Below are 23,043 nucleotides of genomic sequence, written 5' to 3'. Positions count from 1 at the left end.
CACTTTAATGGTGTATTGTTACTGTGTTTGTTGTTGTTACACGTTCTTGTGCTGCTTTAATGTTTTGGCTAGAGACCGCTCTCCACTCCGGCGGATGATAAAGGCGGATATTTTATCCTTCTGTTTGGCATCACTCATATTTCAGTGTATGTACAAGTCCAGCACAATGAACTGACATTTCTGTTTCCCCATGAATGATCAGGTGGTTTCCAGTAAGGTGCTGTGATGACACACAGACAGATGGTTTAGAGTTATTATTGGTCTCATCGCGTTCACATTACCAACGCACAGTGATCACAAGACAGCCTCTCAGTTACACAGTCATATTGTTTGGAGCTCTTTAATCTAATCTACTCAATGAGAAAATCATGTGAGAGAAATTTAATTGCGGCAGGGCCTAAATGGTGGCCTACAAGTTTTCAGTATTTGGCATTACTGCATTGCAAGAAGTTGCACCAGGCCTTGAAATCAACAGTGTATCTCTAGCTGGGTGCTGTTTTTTTGAGCTTTTAAATGAAGGGATCAGACAGCAAAGAGGAGTCTTCATAACACAGAAGTAGTCAGGATGTTATAATTCCTGAGGCTCATGAGGTCAGCGGGGATCTATTTTAGTTTGACCTCATGGATAACTAAATAGCCAGACAATACAGACTCAGCGATTAGCCAATTCTTCATATCATCCCTGCACATGAGACGAGCTAATTCCTACTAAATCCTGTCTGACCAGCTGACAGCTCAGCAGCCCGTCCCCGCCTGCAGGGAGCCGAGTCGGTCAGCTGTGAGCGAGGGCGGTCAGCTCACGACACCAGCTTGAACCCACACTTAGGGTTAATATGAGCTCTACGTGACCTCAGAGAAACGGCCCGGTTTGAAAAGAGGTCGCAACCTCTTATTGACAGGATCATCATTCTCTCCCCCGCAGACCCCTCCTCCTTTTGTTGCTCCCCCTATTGATTTGTCAGACAATGAAGAAGATCCTTTGTCGACAGGGACGATGTCCTGCAGAGAGCATCTTCTCTACTGTGTGTGTGTGTGTGTGTGTGTGTGTGTGTGCTTGCCAGCCGCTGCCTCTAGCTCTAGCTGTTATGATATGAATTATTAAAATACTCAACAACAGCCAGCTATATGAACGGGGACTGAACCAAGTGTGATGCAAAAGATCATTTATTTTGTTGTTGTTTCGCAGTCTCAAAGCTCCAGTTTATAATCTGGCTCATGAAAGCTACGTACAGCTCAACACTGGTTGAGATTCCCAGAAGTTTCTGTATTGCTTAGTGGATTAATCCTTTGCTAAATGCAGCAGAATAATGAGATATTTTCATAACAAGCTATTTCTGAGTCCTATTTATAAATGCTGCGTGACCAAAATACTTCAGCATCTTAAAATAGCAGCATGGCACTGCTGTTTTTTTTTCTTTTTTTCATTGTTTTAGGATCATTTTACTGACAAACCTTTTGGGAAATTTCACATGAATAGGATACTATAGAATGATGATAACTTCTCTCATCTCTTCATCTAAATCAAGCTATTTTTACTGCCTCTGTCATGTACTCATGTACACTCTGTGTGTGTACTTATTATTCTGTGATGAAAAAGTCAAAAGTAGAAATAACATGGATGGCATTATTAGATCTTCAGTTGGATACAAAGAAAAAATAAAACACACCAAGGAGCCAAGATTTGCTCTCTGGATTCTCAAGTGTCTTCAGTGCGTTTAACACAGACGAGGTGTTATGCATTCGTTATCCTCATTGTGTTTCTCTACAAACAAAAGGACAGCGCGCTGTAATTTATCTCGATATTTTCTCCCACTCCACAGCCGATCTTAAACCAGGCTGGCCTGCCGCAGGGCCCCTCAGACCAGAAGGTCGTCGTGGTGACGGTGGACAACTGTGACACCTCCGTGGCCCTCAGGTTCGGTCACATGATTGGAAACTACAGCTGCTCTGCTCAGGGCAGCCAATCAGGATCCAAGAAGTAAGTCCACATGGAGTACATGAGCAGAATTATGTGTTTCCTCAGTAAGATATGGAAGATAAATCTAAATAAATCTAAATCTGCAGCAGGAATTTCATAAATAACCTTTCATTCTCTACATATTTACCTCATTAATTCTATATTGATGTCTGTAATTTAATTGATTACTTTCTTTGCAGTTGGCTAATTAAGAGAGAGAGTAAACTTGTTTTGAAATGAAGTTCCACATCTCCAGGGTGTTAGCTAAGCTTTACTTTTCTCCTTTATTGGGATGTTTATCCTTTTCTGTTTCCATCTCCAGGGGGAAAAATAACACCGCACAACTATCTCTATGATGAAAACGATCTCTGTGATTAATTTTTCATGCCCCCTCCTCTTAATGTTGATGATATAAAGGCATAGCAGACCACTGGGTGTGTAAATGTTCATGGGTTCTCTGTTTTCAGATCACTGGACCTGACCGGCCCCCTGCTCCTCGGAGGTGTCCCCAAACTCCCAGAGGATTTTCCTGTTCGCAACCGGCAGTTCGTGGGCTGCATGAAGAACTTGCGTATCGACAACCAGCACATAGACATGGCCAGCTTCATCGCTAACAACGGCACTCTGCCAGGTACCGTTTGCCCTGCTGTCATCCATTACTTTATCTCTTAAACCTGTGACTGTTTTGCAGCCAAATACTGTTTTATTGTTAGAGCAGCCAAGTGAGAGAGACTGTCAGAGGAGAGAAGCTAACAATGACTGTAATGAGCACAGCAGGGAAGTAGAGTCAGTGGGAAATGATCATTGTACCTGCTATGAATAGTTAATTACCCCCTAACTCTTTGCTACCTTGATGAAATAATGAGGTAAGGCAGATCAAACGGATAGATCAGCCTCTTATTTTTCTCGCCTTACTAGGATGCTCTGCCAAAAGACATTTCTGCAACAACAACCCGTGTCTGAACGGAGGAACCTGCGTGAATCTGTGGGGCTCCTTCAGTTGTGATTGCCCACTTGGATTTGGAGGGCAAAACTGCGAGAGAGGTGAGTGAGTCAAGTGGAAAACTTCCACACATCAGGCCGTAAACACACATGACATGATAGAAGACCCGATGCGGATTTGTCTGCCATTTTGTCCCGAGACTGTCCTCCGTCTTTGTGACCCGAGACTGAACTTGTCATCGTGTATAAAGCTCTGCCATCCATCAGGTCAGAAGAAGCAGAGTGGAAACAGAAACTCACTAATGCAGAAACTGCATTTGCATTCAAAAATAACTTGAAAATCGACTGCGTGCACTGCAGTTATTGGTGTTTGACAAGCAGCTTTTTGGGAATACCAGACATGCATAGTCATGAAAATTATGTTGATTATACACTACAGTGTTTTTATTACCTGGTTTAGGAGAGAATCACTATCAACTGTGAGAATCAAACTGCTTGAGGTCGAAATGTTTTTCAGGTTTAGATGAACGGTGCTGAAGACCAATAGCTTTTAAACTCTTGAAGACATACTTCTTATGTTTCTGTCCCCATGTTCTCCAGTGTCTGTTTTTGTTCCACCTGATCTGCTGCAGCTGTTGTTCGTGGTGATTTATGGTTTACAGCAATTTGAGAAGAGACAGAGGAAGAGAAACGAGCCATTTAAACGACTGTAGCAAAACAATACAGCTTTGTTTTTAGCTTTAAGTTGTAAAAAGGATTTATTAAGGTGAGCATTTTTTCATAGACAGTCAGATAGAAAAGGGAGGATTAGAAGCAGTGGCAGATATTCAAATAACAACAGATTTGTTGCTTAGAGGAGCTGTAGAGGTGGAACTTAATGCAGTGCGATCACATAATCACTGATCTCAAAATGTGGTTTAATGAGCTTTGATAACTTGAATATATTATAACCAACAAGAGTCTTCAACAATCATTACACGTGCCTTTTAAAATTCAAATGTTTATGTATGTGCATGGGAGTGCTGTAGAGCTGAGACAGGATATGATAAGTGGCTCAACAGCAAATTAACAGCTATTTAAATTGATTTAATATTCACTTCATAGTTTGAGTCAATTTTCAAGTTCAAATGCAAAATATCCAGTAGCTCCAGCTTCTCAAATGTAAATATTCCTGCTATTCTTTTGTCTTCTATTACTGTGGGGTTTGAAGTTTAAGTCAGACATCAAAGGAAATTTGAATCAGTCACTTTCAGCTTTTGGAAATAATGATGTGCATTTTTCACATTTCAGATTCAGACTCGGACAACTTTATTTATCCCCAAGGAGCAATTAATTTGTACCTCTCCCAGTACAATCATCTGTACATACAACAGACAAACCAATAATTAAATCAATGAAAGCATATTAACAACATTGGACAGAGGGAGGACCATTTGGCATTTAGTTAAAAAAAAAACAATAATGAAAATAACAGTTAGTTGCAGCCGTGCAGATGTACAATGAATCAGTCAGAGTTAATCTGCAACATTTTTTGTCTTTTTGTGTAAATTTGAAACATTTTGATTGACATTGCCTCTGCAGTTTCTCCCTTCACTCCTCTCACCAGTGAGAGGACACCAGTCACAGTGCATCAGGTTTATTTGCCGTCTCTAATCGATCATTTCGATCAGGCACTTTGCTTCACATTGCACAGAGACAGTGTAATGAGATGGAAACTGTTTCACATCAGGCACAGAGTCCTTTGGTGTCACTGTGTTGACATGTGAAGGAGCCAGAAAGCTTTTCTTAGACCGCAGAGTCCATGCATGAGTGTACAAACATCATAACTTCCTTCTGGTTCATGAACTACACAAATAAAACCGCAATTTGTGAAATGATTTGAAATTCAGATTTCACTAAAAGATTTAGAGAGGTCTTTTGGGAATTTAAAGATCCCTCACCAGACATGGAGGGGAATCTTTAAGTCATATAAAAATACTTTGAATAATAATTTATGTCTGATATGTTTTTTCCATTTGCCTTATTTAAAACTCCAGCAACTATGAATATGCAGATATGTCCTGTTTCTAGTTGTGAAGTCATAAATCCTGCTGATACACGGCTTAAACTCAGATTTGAGGTGAGCACAGAGAAACTTTCCCCTCTCTGCAGATGAATGGGAAAACAACTTTCTAGTTTCAGACTTTGTACTTACATCATTCTGCACAGAGAAGCTCACAGGTTCTGACTGGAGGGAGACTTTAATCATACGCTGTTTTATATTTTTACCTCAGTGTCCTTTGAATTACCAGTGCAGGTGTTGGTTTGTAAAGCAGATGATTTGAGCTCTCTGGGAACACCTGGTTTGATATCAGACAGCCACAAAAAGCTTGCAGATTACTAAATTACTAAATTAAAGTGTCTTTATGTCTGATAAGCTGAGAGAGAGTGTCTTCAGCCGTGATAACTTGGATGTGATCAGAGAACATCCCGGCCTTGCTGGCTGACAGTAATGACTCACCGTCTCATTTATCTTCATCACTCCCTCCTCCTTCCAACCCCTTACCCTCTCCTCACATTTTATCTGCCTTTTTACTTTTTTCGCTGTAGTTATGGCCAGCCCGCAGCGCTTCTTGGGTAACAGTCTGTTGCAGTGGAACAACCTGGCGGCAGCGGCGACCTCCGTCCCCTGGCATGTAGAGCTCATGTTCCGTACGCGCCAGGCCAGCGCCACGCTGCTGCACATGTCCTCTGGCCTGCAGCACAACCTCACCCTGCAGGTGAGACCAGCACAAAGTTACACCTTTTCTCACACTAACACACTTTCTGGCTACAGTTGGGTCTCCTCCTGCTTCAGGCAAAGTTGCATCATTCATTATTTCACTTCGCAGACAGTTAATCAAATATTGCAATGAACAGCAGTGCCAATTTATCCTCAAGGGGAAACTTTAAAGAAGGATTTCTAGGTTATTTGTCACTAAATCAGAGCAAAATGATTACATTTTGTATCAGTGAGTGAAAATGTATTTCTTAATGTGTGTGAGGGGAGAGCAGCTGAAGTTTTAAAAAGATGAAACCTTGTAGGATTGAAGCTCCACCTGTTGGCCGCGTGAGCTGCAGCACATCACTGAAAATCGGACGACGTTGAGCAAAAAACCCAGCTGATCAGACACTCACTGAGGCGTTTTGAGCCCCGTGTTTGCCTGCTCTTTTAGCTCGTCTGGACGGGTCTCTGATATTACATAACTGTCCAATAATCTATTTCTAGCCATGCGCACTCATCAATTCAAAGTTTGAACTTCCACTGTGGTGTGTGCAAAAAAAAAAAGACTGTCAGAGCTCTCAGTTCTGTTCATCATGAACTGCAGTGCTGATTCTTTTATCTCTTCTGTTATTGAACATCGGTTGAACCTCCCTCCTGCTGTTTCTTCCCTTTTCCCGGCTCTCTCTCTCTCTCTCTCTCTGTAGCTACGTGGGGGGAGTGTGTTGATGGGGCTGCACAGAGGGGAAGACTCGACTCTCTCCCGCGTGGAGGAGGTGCTGGTGAATGATGGGGACTGGCATCATTTGCAGCTGGATATCAGTAATCAGGGAGGAGCAGCGAACCAACACAAAGCAGTGTTGTCTTTAGACCAGGGTCTCTACTTGGTGAGTTGTTGCACTGTAGTTGCAGAAAATCACTATCAGTTACATTCTTGTTGTTCTGCAGCCATAAAGTTTTTGTCGTGCACCTTCTCAGGCCAGTATGGAGGTGGACGGGAAGTTGCGAGACTCCAAACTGAAGACAGTGAGCGTTGGTGGCTTGGCAAAGCCTGATGGGAAAATTCAGCATGGCTTCCGTGGCTGCATACAGGTCCGTCTGTCTTCTGAGGAACCATTCATGTCAGCATCTGTGACCATGTATAACAGCAGATAATATCCAAAGTATTTCAAAGAGCAACTCATTTAAAAAGCACTGACTTGGTGTTTTGCAGATCAAAATAAAACAAAATGTAATAGAATTGTCTTAGATTTTTATATTACATATAAATGTTGTAACAGCATTTCAGTGACTGTATCTGAAGGTGATGTACTGTCATTAAAAAACACTGCCTTAAATCATTCATCGGTCAGATTTGATCTGCTTTCAGTCCCAAGATTTTAAAACCATGCTCCCTCAGCAGTGTTTGAAAGCTTTTAATGGAGCACAGGTAGAAGTCTATTCCATAACACACAAAATTTACACAGATGGGTACCTCAAAATGTTTTTGGACAAACCTAAATAAGCAACCAGCTGTTTCAAACACCAAACTTGAGAGCCAGGTTGAATTTGCAAATTTAATTGCATTTGTGAATGACAGTCATTTGCCATGTAGACATAAGTGTTGCTCACAAACACATAACTGTCCATGGACGTGTGCGTGTGTGTGTTTGTTTACCTGCAGGGTCTGCGTGTGGGCGGAGCTCTCAGTCTGTCTCAGGCGAGGAAGGTGAACGTGGAGGCGGGCTGCAGCGTGCCCGACCCCTGCAGCTCCAACCCGTGTCCTGTCAACAGCTACTGCAGCGACGACTGGGACAGCCACTCCTGTACCTGCCTCGCTGGTCAGTCATGAACAAAACATTTTGCAGGGCTGGAAAGTTGCTTAAAAATTTCACACACAGTGATTTTTTTTTTTTTTACAGTTTACTGGTAATGCCCATGTTTTGAGAGCACAGCAACTTATCCATTGTTTTTTTTTCTTCTTTTACAGGCTACTATGGCAGCAACTGCACTGATGTATGCTCATTAAACCCCTGTCAGCACGAGTCAACGTGCACCAGGAAGCTGAGCTCCACCCGTGGCTACACCTGCGACTGTCCCAGCAACTACTTTGGCCATTACTGCGAGAAAAAGTACAGTTTTCCACCTTAACATTAGACTGTGTGTGTTGATCATGGTTCCTCTCGAATGCTTTATCACTCTGCTGGTAAATTGATCATTTTTATGTCTACAGGACCGACCTGCCGTGTCCCAGAGGCTGGTGGGGTCACAAGACCTGCGGCCCCTGTAACTGTCAGACGGACAAGGGCTTCGACTCTGACTGCAACAAGACAAGTGGAGAGTGCCGGTGCAAGGTGAGTGTGCCGACCTGCAGCTTTGATTCATCACTCAGCAACAAACTGCATGATGTCAGACATTTAAATCTAAAGCTGATTTCTCGATGCCACACAACATATCCGTATCATAAAGTAGCTTCAGTACAGTTGTGGTTACAATACACTGGCTTTACATGAAATATAAACAAGATATCAGTGTACACTTCTGTTGTGGAGAAAATGCTGCAATATGTGCACCCACAGACCTCATTCAAACTGCCAATAAAACTTAATAAAGAAAAATATTTTCCAAAGAGTTTCTGGAGGTACCTCACCATCATCTGCAGTCTGTCGATTTTCCTTTTGGTTTGTGTGAACATGAACAGAGAGAAAACCTCGGGGATTATACATAAATGAATAGATATGAATTAAACACACAAGGTATATGTAAGGTATATGATACATATTAATGTTTGGTCTCAAGGTTGGTTCCCACAATCCACCAATAGTATTTAGTCAGTATTCATTCCTTCCTCTACCTTCAGAGTTTATTTATTTTCTGCCTTTAATCAGTACATCTTTTTACTGAAGACAAAAACAGCGAACTTGAAAATCAAGCAAATTTAGTCTGTATATTGACTGTTTGGAGTGAATTTAATGATGATACTTTTCCAGTGTGAACACACTCTAAACCTTCTTATAGTCTGTATACACTATGGCAATGGTTCATGGCTCAAGTCTGACAAGAAAAACGTAGGTGGAGACATAAATGAGAATCTCATTCTTCAGCAACCAGATGTTCTTGAACGAGCAGCTGCAGCTTGTCACAGCCGTCAAGTGGAAATAATGTGTGGTTGCATGAAAAAGAAGGAGGCTGGTATGGAAAAATGGATGTCAAAGAAGAAAAAATTGTTAATCAGCACTTCCTCTCTCTCCAACCTCGTTTCCAGGACAACCACTACCGCCCGGAAGGCAGCGACACCTGCCTGCTGTGCGACTGCTACCCGGTCGGCTCTTTCTCCAGAGCGTGTGACCGAGAGAGCGGCCAGTGTCAGTGTAAACCCGGTGTCATTGGGCGCCAGTGTGACCGCTGTGATAACCCATTCGCTGAGGTTTCTCCTAACGGCTGTGAAGGTCCGAATACATCAGATTACTCTCAAGTTATTATAATGTTTAATTTATAATACCTGTGTCCTTATTGCTACAAATATATTAAATCCTTTTCCATCCTCATCCTCTCCCTCCGTCTCTCCTCTCCTTCCTGCTCCATCTGTCTCAGTAATCTATGACAGCTGCCCTCAGGCCATCGAGGCTGGGATCTGGTGGCCCAGGACTAAGTTTGGTCTCCCTGCAGCGGTTCCCTGTCCCAAAGGAACGCTGGGTATGATGGTTTTTCAGGCAGCTCATCAAATTACCATATAATAATGGCAATATATGAAACTTGCCTCAAGCCCTCTCTCTGCTGCAGTCTATTCTTCACCCCTCATGTGATAACTCTCTCTCTCTCCCTCGCCTCCATCTCAGGCACAGCGATCCGCCACTGTGATGAGCACAAGGGCTGGCTGCCTCCCAACCTCTTCAACTGTACCTCCATCACCTTCAGCAAGCTCAAATCCCAGGTGTGTAGCTTCTCTCTCTGTCAGTTTTAAAATTAGCCCTGTAACTCTCACAATAACATCTTCGTTTGGCAGGATGGAGAAGAAGAAGCTGATTTAAACAAAACCATAAGAGTATAAACCATCCTAGCGGCTGCACTCAGGCTCAGTGATGCTTGGAGCTAAAAAGCTAACGTCAACATACTAAAATGCTCACAATGGCAATGCTAACATTAGCAGGTGTACTGTTTACTAATGTTACCATGTTAGTTTAGATTGTTAGCATGTTAGCATTTGCTTTTTAGCTCAAAACACAAAGTATAGCTGAGGCTGAAGGGAATATAATTAGTTTTGTAGGTCATAAACCAAAGTATTGAACTTGTTGAACAATTCATCCTGAGGGGAACATGAATGTTTTGGACCAAATTTCAGCCCATCCAGTAGATGTTAAGCCATTTCACACAACATCTCATGGTGCTACCAGAGGAAGAGTGAGAAGATCGCCAAAGTCACGAGGATTTATCCTCTGGGGACCATGAATGTCTGAGCAGAATTTCAAAGCAATTCATTCGATGTTTGTTGAGATATTTCTGATTGACACATTTCCATCCCCAGATTCACATTAAAACACTAAAAATATGGTTCTCTAATGAAGCATCTACAAGTTACTAAACGCTTGTGTGTTTGTTTTTTTTTCTCCCTCATCCAGTCTGAAAAGTTTTCCCGTAATGCATCGCTCCTGGACTCTGGACATGTTCAGCAGATGGCAGCCATGTTGGCCAACGCCACCCTGCACACAGAGAAATACTACGGCAGCGATGTGAAAGTGGCATATCGGCTCACTCAGAGTCTGCTGCAGCACGAGAGCAACCAGCAGGGCTTCAACCTCACGGCTACACAGGACGTCCACTTCACTGAGGTGGAAACTTCTTAACACAGCATTAAACGCAAAAGTAAAAACAGTAGACAGGTGCAGATATTGCAGTAAACAAAATTGGTTTATAAACAGGTCCCAGCAGGGTCCCAGCGGGACTTCACAGCCGCTCATGTTGTATCTGCAGGAGATATATCACACTTCATTTTACCCTCCGCTGTGGCCTCCTGTCACACTGACCTCTCGCTGTTTCCTGACAGAATCTGATCCGTGTGGGCAGCGCCATCCTGTCTCCAGACACACGGCTGCACTGGGAGCTGATCCAGCACTCGGAGGGTGGCACAGCGGCACTGCTGCGCCACTACGAGGAATACGCAAACACACTGGCACAGAACATGAGGAAGACCTACCTCAGCCCCTTCACCATCGTCACACCACACATAGGTGAGCGCTTTCCCCCAGGAGCTCAAGCTGTGACATGCTGATGACCATTAAAGGCTGCTCAGCTTCTTTAATTACTAATCATTTCAGCTCTGAAAGTTTTGGAAAATCATCAAAAGCTGCAACAGTAATCTTGAAAATAGTAAAAGCATCCATCTTGTCAGCGAGCAAATTTTTTTAAAGTCAGAATCAGATTTTACTTAATATATGAAATTTGAGGGCTCCAAGTCACTTGTTAAAGCACCCGCCTGTTGTTTTTCAGTCATCTCTGTGGATCGTCTGAAAAAGATGAATTTTGCCGGGGCAAAACTCCCGCGGTACCAGTCCCTGAGGGGCCCACGTCCTGCGGACCTGGAGACGGCTGTTACACTGCCCGATTCAGTCTTCCAACCGCCTGTGGACACCAAGGGACACAGACACCTGGATGTCTTCCCAGAATCCTTGCTGAGGAACCGCTCAGCCAACAGGAAGAGACGGCACCCTGATGACACCCAGCAGGACGCCATCGCCAGTGTGATCATCTTCCACAGCCTGGCCTCACTGCTTCCAGAGAGCTATGATCCTGACAAGAGAAGTCTGCGGTGAGAATTATAAATAAAAGTATAAACTCTGTTTTAGTTCATTTTGATTTAAAACACCACACATGATGTCCGTGATATCATTAATTTTCATTCTGTCTGGAGTTACAGGATTAAAACTGTTGTTCCCAGAATTTATGCCTTTAATCACGATCATTCATTAATTTTCATCAGGGTGCCAAAGCGTCCGGTCATCAACACACCGGTGGTCAGTATCACAGTCCACGACAATGACGAGCTGCTGCAGCACACGCTGGACAAACCCATCACTGTGCAGTTCCGCCTGGTCACCACTGAGGAGCGCTCCAAACCCATCTGTGTCTTCTGGAACCACACAATCCTGTGAGTACAACAGCACACTGACAGGGTGACCCGCTGCCCTGCTTCGTTCAGGACTTCACTGAATTGTCCCACATGCTGAGACGGTGTCCTGCGTGTTGTTGGGCTCTAGTTTCCAAAAGCACAGACGCTTTTCTGAAATCTTTGGCCTTTATCAAGTGGCTGTGAAGAGAGCACAGATGGCCGTCATCAACAACTGTACCATAATTGTCAGAGATCCTGAAGAATTACGGAAGTGTGCTTTAGGAAACCGCAGCCTCAGCAGTACGCGCTGCACGCTGAGGCCTTCTGTTCCTTCTGACCATCAACAGGAAAGTCAGTACAAGATAAGGTGCCAGTTAGGGCGTTCTCACACTGTTTTCTCGCTGTCAGCCTGATCCAAGGAAAAATATCTCTATAACCTCAACACCTACTGAAATTTTGAAAAAAGTGATCCAACTAATATTATGCACATTGGAATGTATTTTGCAAACATTTATCCTCAGTTATCATCATCACCATCATCGTCATCAGTAATCATCAGTAATCATCATTACCGTATCTAGCTTACATGCTACTTACTGCATTTAAGCAAAAGATACAAATCAAAATTGTTAAAAGTTTAGACTACCTCTCAGCATCGGTAACCCGTCCCACATTGTTCCACACAAACATGCTCTTCGTCTCACATTTGGTCGCCACACACTCTAACACAGTTCTGATGATGAAACTAGAAACTAGATGAAGTTGTTGTCATATCGTCCTCTGGTCTTTGTGTTTTATGTCAGTGCCGGCAATGGCGGCTGGTCAGCGAAGGGCTGCGAGGTGGTTTTCAGGAACAGCACTCACATCAGCTGTCAGTGTTATCACATGACCAGCTTCGCCGTGCTCATGGACATCTCCAGGAGAGAGGTGAGTGGCACTAAAAACTTCCAGCTTCGCCAGAACCACAGATATCACAACTCCGGTCTGTAACTCAAGACTTTTCTCTCCTAATTGTGACATTTGTGTCAGAACGGAGAGATTCTGCCCATCAAAATCCTGACATGGAGCACAGTGGGAGTGACGCTGGGCTTCCTCTTCCTCACCACCATCTTCCTCCTGTGTCTGAGAGCCATGCAGTGCAACAAGACAAGTATAATCAACAACGGAGCCACCGCGCTCTTCCTCTCGGAGCTCATCTTCATCCTGGGCATCAACCAGGCAGACAACCCGGTAATTAATTATTTCCTCTTTTCTGTCTAATTTATCTATTTTGTATTTTTCCATATTTTCACCTCTCTGTCTCCTCATGTCTTTGCAGTTTGTGTGCACAGTCATCGCCATCCTGCTGCACTTCTTCTACCTCTGCACTTTCTCCTGGCTCTTCCTGGAGGGGCTGCACGTCTACCGCATGATCAGCGAAGTGCGAGACATCAACTATGGACCCATGAGATTCTACTACCTGATTGGCTGGGGTGTTCCTGCCTTCATCACAGGTCTGAACTCTCATGACATCACTTAAAAGCACAAAAATGTACCTGCTGTACGAAGGGGTGAAACCGGAAAGTCTCTGAGAGCAGCAGGTCTGATTCATGCCAGTTATAAAAATCAATTTGTAGAGACATGAAATTTACTAAAGTATTATTATCTGTTTTATTTGGTTTGTTTCATGTACCTATGTCAAATGATTTTGTGCACTTTTAAAAAAAAAAAAAGTATTAATTTATTATAATTATTTTAATTACTTAGTGAATGTTACATCATTGTTGCCTGGTAATGCATTTTTAAGCTTCTTTGTTGTTTTGTTCAGAGTCTCTCTGACATCTCTGATGTATCAATCAGCAACGACAATTTAGTTTTAAGTGATAACCAGATACACACCATCCCTTTTATGGCGTCTGTGTATGCTAATGGTTTGTCTTGAGGGTTTAATTTTCTGACAACACAGTTTAAAGCTTTTTATAAGCATGCAAACCTCATCTTGTTCCATCTTGGACGTACCAATCGATGAAGCATGATCACAGTTTTATAGTTTGATATCTGTGGTCTGTACCCGCTGTTCTCACGTCAAGATGAAAATGACAGACGAAAGATGTGAGGCATCGTTGAGTAGAGTGTTATCTAGTCAGCTTTGCCCAACTGAGGTAAAAAGTCAAAATAAGGGCTTAATGGTATTTTATTTTGAAAACAATGCTATTTTATGTAATCTGACCACTTCAGATGAATAACCTCATCGGTATATAAAACGTTTCAATAGAAATTAAGAGAGAATCATGTTGAAAAATGACGTGCGTTGCATGAACCAAAGGAAAACAAGCTTGCAGTTCCCACACTCAAACACACTAACACTGTAAATGTGACAGAGAACTCAGGAGTTGAGTGTCTGACGTTTCTGTCCATCTGTCTCCAGGTTTGGCTGTGGGACTGGACCCCGAAGGCTATGGGAACCCAGACTTCTGTTGGCTGTCTATGTACGACACTCTCATCTGGAGCTTTGCTGGACCCATCGCCATGGTGGCCTCGGTGAGTCCCTGCGACCGGCTCGTGTATCACTATCTACACACCTGACAAAAGCAGCACGTTGTTTGGCAGGAAAGGCACACGGGCGCTAAAAGAACACATGTTTGCATGCAGAAAGTAAAGCCTCTATGCTCTACATTGTACTGACGTGTTAGCTTGTCATCACCAGTGAGGAGGTTCATCTCACAGTCCAACATGCTGACTCACAGTGACCTCATGAGAGATGTTATCACAGTGGACACGCCCGTCACTGTTTGGCTGAATTACTGTTCACTCACCCATAAAAAAATGCTGATGCAGTTTGCTGTTGATGTCCACAGATGAACATCTTCCTCTACATCCTGTCGTCCAGAGCCTCCTGCTCACAGAGACACCACACCATGGAGAAGAAAGAGCCCCGTGTGTGAGTGTCACAGCCGTCATTTCATTTGAACACAAGCACAGTGCACGTGCTGCCCGCTTTAGAGAGAGTCAGCTGTGGGTCAAAGCAGACTTTCCAGTCAAACCAGTAAAACAACCATTTCAGAGCTGTTAATAATGGAATTGGACCACAGTACAGAGGAGCTTTGATCAACACAGGAGGGAAAAGGTATTTTAATTAGACACTAAACATTTAATTTTGGCTTACAGTATTTTAATTTGAAACACTGAGAAGCCGCCACAGTAGCATGAAAAAATGAAAACTACAGAGTGAGTCCAAAAGAAAAGTGTATGATAATCAATCAGAAAAACCAAACATGACAAGTCTTAAGCCTGTCAGAGACTTTGTGGAACCAGATTTTTGTTAACATCACTGAATCAATTGACTTTGGTCTACACATACGGCGTTCTGCACAGAGACGTCCACATGCTTTTTCACTTGTTTAAAAAAAAAAAAAAAACAACTGTGGAAAACATAATACAGTCAATATACAGTACAGAAAATGTTTGAAACCTGTTAAGTTCCTTCTTGATGCACTAAAATGCACAAAATCAGCCGCACAAATTGATTTTTGTAACAAAACTGCAAAACCGTCGCAATCTGAACTTTACATGTTGATTCAGTTTACATTTTTCAAGATTTGAACTTATTTTTGTTTGTGGTGGGATTTTTTTTTTTTTACATGAAACATCACAGCTTAAATGATAAGTTGATTAATCAAATAGTCAGTCGACTGACATAACTATTTTTATATCAATTAGCTGTTTTCGAGCAAATTAGTGAAGAAATGCTGATACCTCTGATACTCCAGATTCAAGTGGAAGGATTTGCTGCTTCTCTTTGTCAGATAAAATAATAAACAGTAAACAGAACTAAATCATAGTAAATTGCAGTTTTGGACTTTTAAGTCAGACACAACAAGACGTCTGAAGAGGTCACATGGGGTTATGCAATGTTGTGACTGTTTTTTGACAATGAATCAATAATGAAAATAATCATTAGTTACAGCCCTGTATTTTGTGTTTTGGCATTTAAAAATTAAAGTGATTGGCAAATATCTGAGACTCTATAATAGAATATCTGAATTAAAAAAAAAAAGTCCTCTTATTGCCTACACTAGATTCAAAGATTTATTTGTCATATTCAGTGCACAATGAAATGTTTTAGTTACCATCTCCATTTCCAAGACATTTAAAAAATGGTTTGAAGGGCAGATTTAGGCAAAAAGGTTCGATCACAGCTCACGGTGAGATGTGCTGCTCTGTCTCTCTCTGATTTCAATGCACTCGCTTATCACCAAGCTCCATCTTCAGATCAAACCGTGCATAGAAATCGTCCAGACAGCTCCTCACCAACCTCTCTTTCATGTGATTTATATTCTGCAGTTCGGGCCTGAAGACCGCAGGTGGCGTTCTCTTCCTGGTGTCGGTCACGTGTTTTCTGGCGCTCCTCTCTGTCAACAGCGACATGATCATCTTCCACTACCTCTTCGCTGGGTTCAACTGTGTGCAGGTGAGCCTCCCCCGTCCACTTCCCCCTGAAACAGTTTGAAAGGCTGATATCAGACTTTTTCCTGACCCTCTTCCCTCTCCTGTCGTCCAACCCCCAGGGTCCCTTCATTTTCTTCTTCCGCATCGTCTTCAATAAGGAGGCGAGGAATGCCATGAAGTACTGCTGCAGCCGCAAGCGCCCGGATCATATGATCAAATCTAAGGCCTCTGTGAGTCCCTCTGAGAAAGTGCTCCATTCAGTCAGACACCTCTGGGACGTGGAGCTCAGCTGAACACTCAACACTGCTGCTGAATGGAGTCACACACTGTAGTGACGTCAGACCAGTGATACTTTCATCTTATTACATCAGCATCTGTCCCCAAAAACATGAAACTATCTCCAGTTAACTTTCTGGACTTTGAGCATCAAGAGTAAAGAAATGTGTCGAGATATCTTGGCGCATGAACCAACAATGAATTGATCAACTTACAAGTTGTCTGTGTAGCCAAAGCCTGAAATAGTTTATCCCACTGAGCAACAGACCTCCATTGTCCTCCAAAAACAATTCTATTCACACAAATGAGCCACATTGTTGCGGGAAATACTCACTAGTGCACCTAAACATGCATTCATCTGCTGGTTAAAATAGTCTCCAACAAATGCACCACTTACAAGTAAAACTTGCCCTAAAACAAGTACAGTGCCCAGCTTGAAATCACTGATCCTTTACTTAAAGAACGCAAGTATAGATTTGTGAGTATTTTGTGTGTTTCAGGGCTACAAATGCAACACAAACTACATGGACGGACGGTTGTACCACCTTCCCTTTGGAGACTCTAGTGTGTCTCTGAACGGCACCATGCAGAGCGGAAAGAGCCAGCAGAGCTACGTACCGTTCGTCCTCAGGTAAGGAAACAATACGAAAATAAAGATGCACATACAGCATCGCCTGACAGAGTGACAGGAGCCGCTGTGAACTGATTTCCTGTGTTTCAGGGACGATGGGTTAAGTAACAGTCAGGCGCACATCGCTCTGAACGACCACGCATCGCTCTTCCATGAATCTAAAGAGCACCTGGATGGTATTTGACTCGTTCAGCCTCTCTGATGTAGTTTAACTGCGGTGCTTTGTACGACTTCATCAACCTCGGCTTTCTGTCTGTGCACAGATCGTGACAGCGACTCGGACAGCGACCTGTCTTTAGAAGACGACCAGAGCGGCTCCTACGCCTCCACACACTCCTCCGACAGCGATGACGAGGAGGGTCCGCTCCCCCCTGAGGAATGCTGGGAAAACCTGGCGTCTAACGTGGCCAAGAAACCACAACCGCACGGTACAGGAGCTCCTCTGAGCCGAGCCCCAGCTTGTGCCTCTCATGTTTTATCACCACAACACTCAGCATCTATAAAACCCAGAAGGTTGTTTGAAATCCTCAAAGACTCTTTTAACCACCAGGATGAAAAAATATTCCCTCTGCTGCGCGACAAAAAACTATTTTTGTGCCTCTGTTTCCTGATCCAATTAGATAAAGGATGATGACACGTTTCCTTGGTCAATTTGACCAAACATTGAAAACGCAATTATTAGTTATATTGGTATATGTAGATGTCTCCAATATTTTAGACTTTCATTCTAAATCATTTATATAATTTATCGTGTTTTTCACAAAACAAGCAGAGACTTTTTCCCACTACCTGGACAGGAAATACTGCAGCAACTTGAGCAAAACTGTTTTTTGAAATTTTTGTTCATCATTATTTATCATCATCAACAGAGGGAATATTTTCTTATCCAGATAGTTTAAAAAACTCTTTGAGGATTCTGGATATACATTTTTAAATGTCACCAGGCATTTATTTTTCAGAAAATTTGATGCTTCACGCTGAGACCCAAATGTAACGGTAATACAAACTGGGTCAAATTAAAACCAGTGAGGACCTCAAATTCACATTCAGAAACCAGGACACCACATATATTCATTAACATACTAGCGGACAGTGAGCTCCTCACAACCACATATTTAAGATAACGTCAAAGTAAATACAGCAGCATCAAGCTGAGTTACATGTATTTTCCTTTGTGTTTTTCAGACAACAGTGTGAGTAAGATGTACTGGCCTGGAGACTACGCAGCAGCACTGAGCGACAGCGAGCTCGCAGGCACAGACAGACTGAGGCCGGACGCTCTGGCCACTCACGAGCCGGGTCTTGGCCGCGACGCTCGGATGTTAACAGACGGCCGGACACAGGACACCATGATGGTGCTGCTGCCAAGTCTGCCAAACCTCAACGCTCACCCTCACAAAGGTAAAGGTTAGCCCCATGCAAACACCTGCAGGAGTTTGGACACCACATACACCTTAATGTGTGTGTGTGTATGTTTTAACATATAAATAATACTGTGGTCTAGTTTCTTCAGGTCTGAGTGTAATTCAGCTTGTTGTCTTCACCCTGTGCAGGAATCCTAAAGAAGAAGCAGCTTTCTCCTATTGTAGAGAGAAACGGTCTCACCCGCATCCACAATGAACTTTGTGAAAACGCCCCCAGCACGGCGTCTCCGCGGGGATCCTCCTCCAGCGACGGACGAGCCGGCCCAGCTAAACCCAGCCTGCCCGACCAGCTGAACGGCGTCGCCATGAGCATCAAGGCGGGGACGGTGGACGGTGACTCATCAGGATCAGAGTGAGTGTTAAAACAAGCTACATAGCCAAAGAAAGAAAAACAATACCAGACATTGGCATGAAAAGTGTCGTTTTCTATGTGAGTCTGTCCAGTGCTGCATCACTGTGTGTCACCGAGGTCATTCAGTGTTTCCTTCAACTGTCTGCGTCAAACTACAGTTTGTGCTGCTGTCCTCAGTGATCGCTGTTTTCATTGCTCGTGGTCCGTCTCATTTCCACCGAATTATCTTAAATGTTGACGTTAAGCCAAATGAAGACAGCATCCATCCTGCTGCTGCCCACACTGGAAACATCCCTATGGAGGGATCCCAAACAGTTTTAACTACACTACGGTTTAACTGGACCAAAACAGCGAATCTAAAAGTAGCTCTGCAACATGAATGTCTGTCGGACTGATTAGTACAGCAGCTGGTACATCCATCCTTGTTAAAGGAACAGTTCAGAATTTTTTTTATCTTTCTATTTTATACTCACTGCTCATGCAGCTCATAGACGTTTCAGTTTTACAGTCGTCCATCTTTCAAAACTGTTAAAGCTTCAAGCAAATTTAACGTTCAGTGTAGAAGAAAGCAGCCAAAGCCACAGCAGCATAGCATAGCAAATATGTGGTTATTAATCAAATGTAAAGTTGATTGATTGCTTCCATGAACAAAAATATATCAGTGTAGGCTGTTGACATGTATATACACACCAAAACAACACTTTTTAATACATTACTATGAGAAATGCAAATATATATTTTTAAAAACAATATATGCATCATGTGAGCAAAGCAGCCAAAAACCTTAAACATTCAAGTTCGACAACAACTGAATGTTCTTCACACATAAATTGGCCAAATTTTTAAATTATGTTCTAAAATTGAGAACGCTTTGAGGTACATTAAGATCATCACCAATCTGATATTTGTTACCAGCTTTATACTTACATTTTTGATACAGTCTTATAAATATATTTCAGTCTATAAAAAAAGTGTTTACACTCAGTCCCCAGCCATTTTCACAGATGAATAAAACGAAATGAAAGCTTAGCTGAATTATTACTGTCTGTTCTACTGCTGCTGAGTGGTGAGCATGAGGAAGAGACAGGAGGTACAGACAGTCGGCCTCTTTATAAACATGACATGTACGTGTATATTTATGTGTCTCTTAAAGGCGTGTATCAAACGCACTTTTAAATGCTTGATTCCTGAAATACAGTCGTTCTTATTCACAGTAGAAAACATAAATTGTAGTTTACTAATGAACCTTCTTTGCTCCTTCTCTCTTTCCAAAAATCATAGATTTTTATTCTTTAATTTTATCCCATGAAGCTCTGATCCTCATTCAAAACAATCAGGATCACTGTCTTCAGATTGGTGCATCATTTTAGCATCTGTCACCCCTCACAGCCCGTGTGTGTGTGTGTGTGTGTGTGTGTGTGTGTGTGTGTGTGTGTGTGTGTGTGTGTGTGTGTGTGTGTGTGTGTGTGTGTGTGTGTGTGTGTGTGTGTGTGTGTGTGTGTGTGTGTGTGTGTGTGTGTGTGTGTTTCATTGCCTCACGTGTTTTTTTTGTTTTTTTCTTTTTGTGTTCTTCTTTCTTGTGTTGTGCTGCATTCCTCTCCATCCAACCACCTCCTCCATGTCGCCGTTGTCCTCTTCCTCCTCCATGCACCACCCTGTTTTCCCAGCAGCCACTGCAACACCTCCATGTGACTGCGCTGACGGAGGGATGTGTCTTTGCAGGTCATAGAGCCTCCTTCCTCAACACTGACTGCAAAAACAGGGAACACCGGACTTCCCCTTTAAAAAAAAAACGTGGAAAAAGAAGGAATTTCCCCTCATCACCATGATCCTCTGAGAAAGTGTGTGTGTTTGTACTGTATGTGTGTATGTGTGTGTGTGTGTGTGTGTGTGTGAGTTCATACATGTGTGCCAAACCTCAGGAGTCACTGCACTGGCCCAGGCTCATGCACACTAATGAGAACAAGTCTCACTCTCCCTTTAAAGAAATCATTTTGTTTACATACTTGAAGCAATGCACTTTTTTTTATTTACTGCCCTGATTTGTTGGCGGTTGAATTTACTTTTTATTTCTTTTGTAGTGTTTTTTTGTTCCAGGTTATATATTTTGTTTTGAAGACTGTGGAACAATAAAGAGGTCATGTTTTTTTGTTTTCTTTGGGTGGGTCATTTAGTTGTAGACTTGTAAGCATTCAGGGAAATTCCTTTTTCATGCATAACTACTTTGTGACGTCTTCCTGGTTCGCCCGCTTCTGTTTCTGTCGGAGCTGTCTGTGTTTGTGCCAGTCTGAGGTTTGAGGGGTTCAGACTCAGGTTAGCGAGTTCCTTCACACGGCTCAAATGTCCAAGAGGCACAACGCGGTCGAGTGCAGGTGGTTCACAGACTAAGAGGCCCTCCGTGGATTTCTGAATCGAGGAAGAAAGAATCGCCGACTCTGCCTGTCGATAGATTCTCTGCATAAGCTATTTCTCATCAATGAAGGATGTTTCCAGAGGCAACAGCTGTTCGCAGCTGCACAGACTGACTGCCCTCTGCACTGCTCAGCCTTTCGGGAGAGGGAAAACCTGCACGTGCAGACCTGAAAAGAACTCAAAGGACTTTTGATACATCTTTTTTTGTTGTTTTTGTAAATCACTGAGAGCACATTTTTTATGGACGCTACAGGCGCTCTCATTTTTCATGGTTTTATCCAAGAGATGGACGCATTCGTTGGAGTTCACTGACTAAACAGCTGTATTTTATAGATTAGCTACAGAACTTTTGTCATTTGTAAAATAATGAAATACATGCGAAATTGTGCTGTAATACTATTTGAGCTGTAATCCATTTTTACTGTACAGAGTGGCCTGTAAATGAATCAAGGAAATATCTTTAAATGTCAGTAAATATGTACGCCTCCTTCACACACACACTGTTTGTAGGAATCACTCTTGATACTCGGGAGGACATATCTTTTATCTTAGTTACAACTCTCAGTCAAATCGATGTGATATCTGTCAGTGCCATTTTACCAACCATGTGAATTTAATGTGTGCATTTCATGCCATAAGAGTAAACACTACCAGGTCAATCATATCACCTCTGGTATCCCAACAGAGAAATGTCTTTTACTCCGCCGCTCCTGTTTTTACTGATTAAACTGTTTTCTACCATTTCAATGTATGTTTTTTTTTTTTTTTTTATTGGTTTCAAGTTGTTTTTTTCCTGCATTAGAGCCGCCTGCTGGTATCACAGCACGTCCTGCAACTGTACAAGTGGAATAATCGCATATGACATAAAGAAGGGACCAGGTTAAATATTTTTGTTATAGAAACCACAGCCAGTTCATGTCCATATACATTAATTTCACTTGAATCTGTTGTTTTGCAGCTGATTGTTTAAAGCAAAAGCTTGATATTTTGGAAAATGAGCTTATTGGTGTTTCCAGTCTTGATGCTAAGCTAAGCTAAGCTAACCAGCTGCTGGATGTGGCTTCATATGTAACGGACAGTTCTGAGAGTGGTTTCAATCTTCATCTGACTTTCTTCAACAGCAACCATATTTCCCATAATGTTGAACTGTTTCAGTTTTTAACATAACTGCTTCCTGCTTTGTCATCTTATATGATGGGTAAAACTTTCAGAGTCACAGCTGTAGACGGAGCTGTGTACAGAGTAGTTTCCAGAAAAGACTGATATTTTTCTTTGTGGAATAACTAACTAAAAGCTTTTACCAAAATTCAGCCAGTAAGAGTTTTAATGGTGGTTTCACTGGGTTTCTGCTCTCTGGTGAGTCGGCCAGTGTCACACTGAAAAACCCCCGATAAGGTCAAATGAAACTTTAATGATCCCTGCAAGAAACTCGGTTTTTGCAGTGGAAAACATATCAATAAATTATAATTGTGAAAAGCAAAAAGCAACTAATGTCCCATCCATAAATGCAGGAGGGGGGTGAAAAAGGCAAGTTTACAAGTTTTAGCATTTCTTTCTAGCAAGTTTTTAAATTCTAGGGGTGGATACGAACTATCAGGAAAATTGTTCCCACTTTCTCAGACAAATGACAAAATGACATGTCCAGGTCTGAAGTTGATGTACAATAACTCAGTGATAGGACTTTTAACCTTCACCATGTGACTCAGATCAAAATATTTTTAAATCATGATAAATCTGTCGTAAGGAAACCATTTATTACTCACTACACAAGATGTGACATAATTGACATTTTGCTC

At 42.4% G+C, this 23,043-nt stretch overlaps 1 protein-coding gene across 1 annotated transcript in view; it reads left to right on the top strand.

The window, feature by feature from the left end:
• The window catches only part of celsr2 (cadherin, EGF LAG seven-pass G-type receptor 2), a 62,178-nt gene extending 41,569 nt beyond the window's left edge, over positions 1-20,609 (top strand). The window contains exons 6-34 of the mRNA XM_070846381.1: positions 1,821-1,978; positions 2,425-2,588; positions 2,876-3,001; positions 5,489-5,658; positions 6,347-6,526; positions 6,618-6,731; positions 7,303-7,459; positions 7,609-7,750; positions 7,852-7,972; positions 8,884-9,067; positions 9,213-9,314; positions 9,458-9,552; positions 10,238-10,447; positions 10,663-10,846; positions 11,106-11,424; positions 11,596-11,763; positions 12,528-12,651; positions 12,754-12,954; positions 13,043-13,217; positions 14,132-14,244; positions 14,562-14,644; positions 16,048-16,174; positions 16,272-16,382; positions 16,929-17,059; positions 17,150-17,235; positions 17,323-17,487; positions 18,245-18,460; positions 18,613-18,835; positions 20,558-20,609. Coding sequence (XP_070702482.1) covers positions 1,821-1,978; positions 2,425-2,588; positions 2,876-3,001; positions 5,489-5,658; positions 6,347-6,526; positions 6,618-6,731; positions 7,303-7,459; positions 7,609-7,750; positions 7,852-7,972; positions 8,884-9,067; positions 9,213-9,314; positions 9,458-9,552; positions 10,238-10,447; positions 10,663-10,846; positions 11,106-11,424; positions 11,596-11,763; positions 12,528-12,651; positions 12,754-12,954; positions 13,043-13,217; positions 14,132-14,244; positions 14,562-14,644; positions 16,048-16,174; positions 16,272-16,382; positions 16,929-17,059; positions 17,150-17,235; positions 17,323-17,487; positions 18,245-18,460; positions 18,613-18,835; positions 20,558-20,564 — 4,356 coding nt within the window. The 3' untranslated portion in view covers positions 20,565-20,609. The remainder of the gene's footprint in view (positions 1-1,820; positions 1,979-2,424; positions 2,589-2,875; positions 3,002-5,488; positions 5,659-6,346; positions 6,527-6,617; positions 6,732-7,302; positions 7,460-7,608; positions 7,751-7,851; positions 7,973-8,883; positions 9,068-9,212; positions 9,315-9,457; positions 9,553-10,237; positions 10,448-10,662; positions 10,847-11,105; positions 11,425-11,595; positions 11,764-12,527; positions 12,652-12,753; positions 12,955-13,042; positions 13,218-14,131; positions 14,245-14,561; positions 14,645-16,047; positions 16,175-16,271; positions 16,383-16,928; positions 17,060-17,149; positions 17,236-17,322; positions 17,488-18,244; positions 18,461-18,612; positions 18,836-20,557) is intronic.
• The last annotated feature ends 2,434 nt before the right edge of the window (positions 20,610-23,043 follow it).

Source organism: Pempheris klunzingeri, chromosome 2 (assembly GCF_042242105.1).
Source record: "Pempheris klunzingeri isolate RE-2024b chromosome 2, fPemKlu1.hap1, whole genome shotgun sequence".
Taxonomy (NCBI): domain Eukaryota; kingdom Metazoa; phylum Chordata; class Actinopteri; order Acropomatiformes; family Pempheridae; genus Pempheris; species Pempheris klunzingeri.
This window is presented reverse-complemented; position numbering and strand designations above follow the sequence as displayed.